Below are 10,008 nucleotides of genomic sequence, written 5' to 3'. Positions count from 1 at the left end.
CACTATGTGCACACAGAGTTCACAGTGCACACATGTGCACACATGCACAGAGTATGCTCAGGCCCAGGAAAGAAGGGGGAAAACATGGCCATTGTCGCAAGGACTTTTATTCATGACACATAAATGCACATCAGTGACGTAGCTGCAAATTCCTTGCATAAATTGGACATACAGCAGTCACACCCCGACACCAACTGCTGTTGTGTGCATTTTGTTTATCATTAGAGGTGCACTTTTTGGGGCAAAGGTTGGTACTTCTGATTGAGGCAGTAGAGCTTCAGCTTTCAAGTGTCAACATAAAAAAATATGCTATACATATACACGCATATACACACACTATCTATAATAATAATAACAATAATAACAATAATAATAATTTGAAAAACACCTAAAGCAGTGGAAGTGTAAGTAAAGCTAGACCTCGACAGAGCTAAAATTACTAATTGGTTTACTGATCAGTTGTACTTTGTTCGATTGATTTGCAATTAATTCTGGTTTGCGGTGCATAATAGACAGAGGCTGGCGCCAACCTTGGAGCTTGTGGATACCTTATACTCACTCAGTGGGTGCAGGGGGAGAACATCAATATATTGTTGTGAGTCTGGCCTGGTACTCACGCTGATACTGTCTTCTTCATTTGTTGGGGCTATGAGGGAGAGTGTATGGAACAATACATTTTCTGGGAGGGAGGTGATGGGTGATTTATCCTCTTAAGTACAGATGGGGGAAATGTAACCCTGATCTGCCATTACCATTAGTGTGATCTTACACTTTGGGATACACATCGTGGAATTAATGTTTGATACTCCATTGGGACGCATTATGCAGAGCTGTGCAGTAAATATAGCCTCTCTTCCAATAATATGGAATACCGCTGTATAAATATGTTGGGAGCTAATAAGCATTTTCTCCAATGAGTATTAAGTAGTTACATGAACTTCTCAGCTACTGTACTATTCCATTCAAATGAATGATATTTTATATTTGCCCAGCACCACACAAGTATAAAGATGTTAGGGATGGAATAATAGAACAAATTAAAAAAAAATAAAAATACTCAACAATGATTTTTCTTTTTCTTTTTTTTTTTTTACACTGTTGCTATGCAAATCTCTGGTGGTCAATTTAGAGGGTTTGTTGAAAAATCATCTTAAAAATCTGGAATATGCTAATATATACACGGTTTACATTTTATTTATCATCTGAAACCCCACAATTTTTGCTGCAAATACTTGTTTATATACTTTGTTATATTGTATTTTTTCATTATATTATCATAATATTATATAATATATGTTATACATTATAATACATATTATATAATTATATATTTAGTTTTAAGTAGTTATATTTTTATTGTTATTCCTGTTTATATTTTGTGTTACTTTTTGTTACTTTTTTAAGCAATTCTTATATACATTCTGTGTTCTGTCTGTATGTTTAATTGTTACTGCAACAAAATAATCTCCCAAACTGGGATCAATAAAGAAGCAGTCTAAGTCTAAGTCTAAGATCACTAGGAGAACAAGAATTCCATGAACATTCCTTAAGGAAATTAGGGTTGGAGTAGAATTTCAGCATGTCAACTGACAAGAGGAGTCTGGAGATTGTTCATGCAAGAAACCATCAATGGCCCAATCTAATGTTCCTAAGGTTTACAGAAAGAGTGAAGCACAGCATTCTTCCAAAAAGTGAAAGAAATTAATTTCTGCACTATTGAAATTTCAGGTAGGTGCAGACCTGTTGACCCACCCATTTTTGTCAGGATTTACCTGTATTTTGTCCTTCTCCCCTGCTGTTCTCCCATTTAAATATTTTCCAGTAAATCTCCTGTGCTTTTAAAAAAAGGTTGGCTGTAATGGGAGGTTTAACGACCTATGTGATGACTTCACTACATTCCTCTCTAGTAAAGCATGTGGCAATATGTCGAACATTAGCTGTCACATCTATTGACAAGAAGTGATTCACTCAAATCGCATCCATCAATAAAACAAGAAGAAAAACAAGAAGGATGAAGAGAGAGATGTAGTGCCAACAAGGCTAAACCTTTGTGCAAGTATCTTACCAAAGGGGAGGAGGCTTACTTTACGTTGGTCAACGTTATGCTTTTTGTAAAATATACCATATGGATTTTTTTAGTGGATGACATGGAGGGAAAAGCGACATGAGCCAGCATGACAAATCTGCCAAGCATAAGCATTCCCAAGTGGCGCCGAAACATGTTCCACCATTGATGGCATTTATGCTATCTCTCCCATCTGTTTATCTGATATCGCAGTGTCGGTGTTCTTCCTACAACACCATATTAAAGTGCTCCAGGAACCATCACTGCAACTGAGCAAAAAGTGTTCACATATAGGGCAAGTCATAGTGGATGAATGGTCAAGAATAGGGCTTTCATCTGGGAGATTCAGGTTCATGTCCCGTGTGGAACATATTGTTGTTAACTTACTTTTTTTTTTAGTTTATTTTCTTTTTCTTTTCTTTCTTTCTTTCTTTCTTTCTTTCTTTCTTTCTTTCTTTCTTTTTGTTTTCAGTTTTCTGTAGCAGTTTGGTTTCATTTAGGCAATACAACTACCTGGTTAGGTTTAGGAAAATATGGTTTGAATTAAAATGTACATAGTTTTCCAGTCTTTTTCCCATCACTTTGATCACACCCTCAATCTGATCACACCCTCAAGCCATTAGCTTTCTTTTATTCTTTATTCACAATTTTGGGTCCATCAATGAAGATCATTACTGTCATGAAATGTGTATGATAAGGTTGGCTTTTGTTCTCAGGTAGTGGTTGGAAAATCTTACATTTTATATTTGAAGTTCTAAGATTCTGGTGTACACAAACCCTTTCTAGTGTGTGGCTGATGCTTAAGGAATCCCATATCAAAACTGTTCTAGGGAAGACTGCTTTTATTGCTGCGGTGCTGTTGCCTAAAAACATCTATCTCTTTCTAATGATGTCAGCAATCATCCTCCACCTGTCCTGTATGCTTTTGTAACCTGAGGTGCGTATCCATGACGTCATGTATGCAATGCGTATTTGCTCCATCCACCAATCCAGTGTGTCCAATCCCCACTGGTGTTACGATCCTGCAGACCTGTCTGTTCCTAGTGTTTCTTTTTCCCCTCTCCCAGTTTTATTGTAGTCTGTCTGTTTTCCATTCTGTCTAGCTGGGTGTGTCTCTACACCCAGCAAGTTCCGCCTCCTCAGGTGCACACCTGAGGAGGCGTGTTCCTGATTAAGGCACAGGATAAAAGGGGAGAGCTCTCTCTTACCTGTTGTCAGATTGTCCTGAATCTCTAGCGGTGTCTTTGTTCATTCAGTGTGAGTGTTATGTTTTTGCTATCTCCTCTCTTTGTGAGCTGTGCTAATGTTAATATTGTTATGGACTGGTACTTGTAGTGTGCTGCTGTGTTTCAGTTGTCATTGTCTGCCTGCCTCATCAGCGTGTTCCTTGCCTCAGAAACCTGATTCATCAGAACTCCCTTGTTTCCCTCCACTCTCTTTTTGAGTGTGCTTTCTTTGTTCTTTTTCACTCCTTTTGAGTGTGCTTTGTGTTTATTTTTTCCACTCCTTATGAGTGTGTTTTTTTGTTGCACGTTCTTGTTTAAAAATAAATTGCTTTTGTTTTATAAATTCCCTCTCTGGTCTGCATCTTTGGGTCCTAAGAAATTACTCAGGTGAAAAGCCAAGTGGTGCTTCAGAGGCAGAACATTGTGCCAGCTTTGTTGACTTGCTCATTCGTAAATAAATGGCTTCCTTTTGTTTTCTGTTTCAATTGCCTTTATTGTTGATGTACAATCAGGAGTCTGCACAGGGTTTTTTATTTTGAAAATTTTCCTGGATTCTCTACACTGTTCCTGTGTCTGACTTCCTGTCTAGCTAGACGTTACATGCCTGGTTGACCAGAATGGCAGCGATCGGCTCCATCAAACGTGTCCTGCACAGAACAGGACATTATGGCCTAGGTGGAAATTGGGGGTTATTGAGCTTGCATTTTGTTCTCTTTGTAGTCTCTGTTCTCCTTAATTTCTCAGTACTTTTGTTCTCAGTTTCTCTTTTAAATTAAATAATTCCCCTTACTAATTATTTGTATTTTTTTATTTCATCTTAGCTTGTCGAAGTAATTCAATTTTATTATTTTATTGTGTTTATCCTTGTTTTATTTCAAATGTTCAAACTGTTCTCATTTCTTTATCACATACCTCAGTGTCTCATAGACACACAAGGTACCCCTAAGCATCTGTATGAGATGCACTGGGATTTCTGTAAACCCATCCACAGCAATATTAGACACCCAGAGCAACTGCTGTGACCATCAAACACATTATTATGCCAGTGAAAGCCTTACTAACATGTGGTTAATGTTGGTCACAGATTGATTAGGTGTAGGCACCAAAACTTACTCAGCAAAAAAATCTTGGTTATTTTTAGGCATTAAAAGTACTTGGTTAGTTATGGAAAAGATCATTCAGTTTGGTTTCACTTTTCATTTTTCAAACAAACCCCAGTGTCCTCAATGAAAGTTGTGTGTATGACCCACCACTGTACCCCAACCTCCACCTTTCTAAGGACTGTATCACTCTTTATTCCATGTCATCTTGCTCTGAACATGAATTATTGTCACAGATTTGTTTACCGTTGAGTTAGCTATAATTCTGGTGTATCTTATACAGCCACTACAGGGTATTTTCGGCTTCTGCAGACGTGAAGAGGCAGGACAAAACGTTGGTATTTGACCCACGGAATGAGACCAGGTTCAAATGTAATGTGTAGCATAAGCCTGTTTCAACTATGACAGTTTGTGCATGCACAGCAATAAAAGCACCACTCGCCTGGGGCAGTTTTACAGCACATAAGTTAACACAGTGTACACAATTTTGTCTCTCCTGTCCTCCATTCCTTCTCTATCCAAGAGTTAGGGTTAGCATTAGCAACACGATCTTGTTAGGACAAGATCGTGCTGCTAAAGGTTCTGGTAACACAAACGTTGATAGATAATAGCCCAGCTATACTTTAATGCTAGAGTTAGCAGGATTGTTTGTTTGTTTGTTTGTTTTTAAGAAATGGAATGATTTTAATGTGAAACATCTATCCAGGAATGTTGAGTTTCATTAATTTTAGTTAATTAGCAACTAAAAATATGTCAGAGTGAAAGTGATTAGAAATAAGGAGTGAATGAACAATTGTGAGTATGACATGATTCTAGTGATGTAAGTCCTGTGGAACATAAACATGCAGGAAAAGTTGAGTTTGAATTAACAACAAACAGGATTGATAAATTCATTCAATATTAACATTTTTGTTATGTTAATAAAGAACATATGTGGTAATGCAAATTTTTAGTATATGAAGGTAATTTTTACAAGACAGATTTGGTTCCATAACACAGAGTATAATGGATACTTGTATTTTTAAAGTCAGTCTGTAAATGGGTTGAAAATGTTGAAAAGAACAGGAATTTCCCCTATTCTTTGCTTTTTTTAAAATTTTTTCTTTTCCTTTCCTGCCTTTCTGCTCCTCTGTCCCTGATGTGTGTTGAGTGACAGCAGACCTAATGCCCTCCTACCGGAGGAAACAGAGATAAGGTAGTAAGAGAAAGGGAAGAGAGAAAGTATTGACCACAGATGCTCTCTGAATCCAGACTGGTAGCTTTTTAGGCCTGAGTGTGTAGTGATCTGGTTACCCAATGTGCCACCACCACGTTCAGAGATACACTAGAAGCTTCCCTGGAGATGAAGAAGGGCAGCTCCACTGTCACCAGCGAGAGAGAGAAGGATGACACCCCCCCCCCCCCCCCCCCCCCCCCCGCATCAATCCCCTGGCTCCCCGCTGCTGTTCTGACCACAACTCACACACACGAGCATACCTGTTCATGATTGGCAGAAGATGACAAAGGAAATGCATCACACCATGTGAGCCAGGAACAACACAGATCTAAAGCAAAGTGCATCTTATCAGACCTGGTGGAAAAGTTGTTCAGAATGTTTTTTTGTTGTTGTTGTTCTTAAATCCGTATTGTATACTTTTACTAATTAAAAATCAGTACTCAAAAATAAAATGTGTGACGCTTTAGATTACGGACCCCAAGATACAGCATAATTCCTCCCAATTTACCATGTATTAGTACAGAACATACTGATATACACTTGTGCGACGGTACATGTACATACAGGAACAAAGGAAAAAGTAACTAAAAGCTAAATAGTTCCAACATACTATAGAGTATATTTGTGTTTTCACTTTGGACCAAACAGATGTCCATGGAAAACACTATTGTCAGAAGCATACAGCAGGTCCTACCCGATAGAATCTGCAAGTAACGATAAGTAGAGCAGCTTTTTATGATGAAGTATGATGAGTTGAACTGAAAACAAGGTGTTCATCTAAGACCAAGTGTAGGCATAGCAATGCAGTTTCCTGTTAAAGCATAAACCTATGGCATACATTTTAACACCTTAAAATACCTTATAATACCTGTCTTTATAGTGTATTTTTCTCTGTTATTTACTCAGTGATACAGATCAATGCTGGGCTAATCTTGTACTTATAAAGCTAAAGATATGTTCACGTAACACGCATTTCTCCTTGTTTTATTAGTATATTTGAGTCTATTGTTGAGCAGTTGTCATGTTTATGTACACTGCGTGCACAATTCTGAGGCAAGTTGTATTCCTGAGGATTAATTTTATTTTTGAACAATGCTCTCAGTCAATCCAAAATGTTAATAAACCTCAAACCTGAGTATTTAACAAAGGGTAAAGGAAACGTTTTTGCTTTCTCAAGAAATATCTATGTGTACACACTTATTAGGCAACAATTAGTATGCAGACTTATTATGCAACTAAATGGAAAAACTAAAATTTTCCCATCTCACTTGTTTATTTTCATCTATTACAGTGAGAATAACAAATAAACAACTCAAAATTTACAAATAAACATTTCTGACATTTCAACAAATATTTAGTGGCCACTATAGCCATAGACATATATACGTAGATGCCGCATTGAGCGCTGGAGTCCTACGTCAACCTCGCTGCCATATTGAATGTGGCAAGAGCAAGCAGAGAAGATGCCACATTCTTGTGCAGCATGGAATTGTACCAACAGGTTTACACTCCGAAATCGATTGCGAGGCATTACCTTTCACAGGTAAGAATGAAAAAAAAACTTTTGATTGTATGTGGCCATTATAACATAACTTTACGTACAGAATATGCTGACTTTGTGGCTATAACATGAAGTCCCGCATATAAATGCTGTGGATTCCTGCGCGAAACCAGCTTCCGAACAACGAAGTCTTTCCTGACGAAAGTGGCCCGAAGAACTACGCTGATTGTTGTTAGTTGGTTAACTTTTCATATACTCTGTAGGTTTCCCAAAAATAAAGAGCTCAGAAAGATGCGGGAAACAGCTGTCCAGCGGGAAGGGTTTTCTGCTAGTCAGTCATCCGTGCTCTGCAGTGAACACTTCAGACCAGAGGATTTGGACAGGACAGATCAGACAGTCAGGATCAGAGACGGAGCTTTTCCTTCTGTCTTCAGTTTCCCAGCTCATCTCCACAGGGTAGGTGTATAGGCTGTAAGGATTAGATCATTCAGTGCCACACTACGCTAACAATGTTTTCCCTTTCTGAATGTGAAGGAGCCAGTGATGTATTTAGTTTTTCACTGTGAGACCATTTCTATATTTCATCCTTCACTTTAGCCCTTGGTTACCAGGACGTCTCAGACCTCAAAGAAGGCACAGGAGACCTTGTCACCGTACTGTTCCCAGCTTGTCCAGGAGACCGAACCCCTGCCTGTGCCCAGTGTTGTGAGTAATAAGTGCTAGCTATGCTTCAAACAGCTGCAAGCTGGTTATATTCAAACTTCTTGTCACTCACCTGTGCCCTTACAACACCTACTACTCTCTGTCACTCTTTCAGACAGACTCACATACACATATGCACATACATTGAAACATGCAGTATTGAATCTGCAATTGAACCTTCACACACACACGTACACGCTGCTGGCAGTACAATTGAGCAGAGCTAAAACTAAGAATTTAAGAATGTGGAACATTGGACAGCACATTGTACTAGTAAAGATGTTACCGACTGTCACTGAGTGATGTAATGATGTACCATTTTCATCCTTGTTTGTACTAGGACCACTCCTATGCTCTGCCTTCATCATATGATGATCTGAGAGCCAGACTCAGGGAAGCCGTGAATAGGGTGGAGAGTTTGGAAAAAGAGAGGAGGAATGCAAAGGACAGAGAGAGGAGGGAAAAGAACACTGTGAGTGGTCTTCTGGAGGATCTCAGGGTGAAGAACGTGATAAATGAAGAGTTGAAAGAGCAGCTCGATACATACTCAGGTGAAATGAAAATACAAAATTTGGAGATAGTTTGAACTTAAGTATATAATACTTTACCTTCTTTGTTAAGATCTGCCAGTGCTAATTGTGTTTCAGATCTTCCAGTACACCTCCTTTCAAAACAGAGCCATGAATACACCAAAGACCAGAGGGATTTTGCCATCACCCTCCACTTACATGGTCAAGGCTAGTTGTATAAATGTATAGATTGATAGATATAGATATAGACATAGATATATGTATGTATATATGTTCATCAATGCTACCCCTGTACAGATATATGTAAAGATATATGTATGTTTATATGTTCAGCAATCATTGAATATGAAAATGATTAATCAAAATCAGTGAAATGTAAATGTTTGTGCTCTTTGTTCAGAAAACCCACATGTCACATCTAAAATTCAGGATCTGGTTATTATAAACAGATGTTTAATATTTCAGTATTTATCATCACAATAACAGTGTTGCATACATTGATAGCTGTAACAACTTAAAAAAAAACATACCCTGGTTTGGTACTTTTGTACTCTAACGGAAAAAAGGTCTATAGGAATCCTATAAGATCTCTTTATTATGTATAATCAAGGTTTAAGGTCCATAACAGTTATTTAATACCTCTGTGGTGTTCTATGGTACTGCTACCATCCCTGTATGATACGTCAAGACTATAATTTGTTTCCTCATGAGTGTTTCTGTGGTACAATCTCATATTGCTATAGTAAAATGTCGCAAAATACTATAAGATTATAACCCTTATCACATCACATTAAAAGTTACATATGATGTTTTTGATGCCTATTTGTTTCCCAAATATATTAGTGTGTGTGTGTGTGTGTGTGTGTGTGTGTGTGTGTTTGTTTGTGTGTGTGTGTGTGTGTGTGTTTGTGTGTGTGAGAATGGGTGAATACAAGGCATCACGTTAAATCAGTTTGTGGAAAGGTTTTCTTTCACTCGCATTAAGCATGAGAAGGAGTCACTGGTAAGTATGTCTTTAACAAAGCTCGCCGTTTTATTGCTATTTTGAACAAAAGTGTGTTCATATTGGCTTGTCGTTTCAAATTTTGGAGAATGATGAAGTTTTGTTGTATTATTAACGAGTTGCTGCCGTCCTACTTGCATGTTAAGCAGACATGCCCAGATGTGCACATTTAGGATAATGTTGATGGTTAGCGTTTGTTTCAGTTTATCTTTATACACCATGGACTAACAGTAAGCTAGTAAAACTCTGTTTGAAACTACTGGTAGTTGTAAGCTGGAATATTGTAAGTACCCAAATGGAATTTGGGTGGAATAAATTGGACTTATTAACAGTTTACTCCAAACAGTAACTTACATAATTTCAGCAGACACGTCTGTGTCCCGTTTTTTTTTTTTTTTTTTTTGTCTGCATAACCGCGCTGTCTGTCATTATTGCTGCCTGTAGGTTAAGTAAGGGATAATGCTCAACAATGGACACCTCGAAGGGCATTATCCCGCTTATACCATGTTCACTTATGAAAGAAATGAATATTAAATCAATTATTAATACGTGAATGTTATTTTTTTACCGTTAAAATCGTAAGTTTCTCACAAGAAGCCGCTGAGTGGACTATTTAATATCTCTCGTTGTGACGCGTTGCCAAGGTAACCGGCTCTGGCCACAGA

General features: G+C 37.9%; 1 protein-coding gene across 1 annotated transcript; it reads left to right on the top strand.

The window, feature by feature from the left end:
• The first annotated feature begins 7,050 nt into the window (after positions 1-7,050).
• Positions 7,051-9,150, top strand: LOC143321328 (THAP domain-containing protein 6-like). The gene is made up of 6 exons (XM_076731624.1): positions 7,051-7,150; positions 7,372-7,564; positions 7,706-7,813; positions 8,151-8,361; positions 8,458-8,906; positions 8,958-9,150. The coding sequence occupies exons 1-5, from the start codon at positions 7,071-7,073 to the stop codon at positions 8,550-8,552; spliced, it is 687 nt and encodes a 228-aa protein (XP_076587739.1). The 5' UTR covers positions 7,051-7,070; the 3' UTR covers positions 8,553-8,906; positions 8,958-9,150.
• Positions 9,151-10,008: the final 858 nt, after the last annotated feature.

The sequence above is a fragment of the Chaetodon auriga genome, chromosome 5 (assembly GCF_051107435.1).
Source record: "Chaetodon auriga isolate fChaAug3 chromosome 5, fChaAug3.hap1, whole genome shotgun sequence".
Classification (NCBI taxonomy): domain Eukaryota; kingdom Metazoa; phylum Chordata; class Actinopteri; order Chaetodontiformes; family Chaetodontidae; genus Chaetodon; species Chaetodon auriga.
This window is presented reverse-complemented; position numbering and strand designations above follow the sequence as displayed.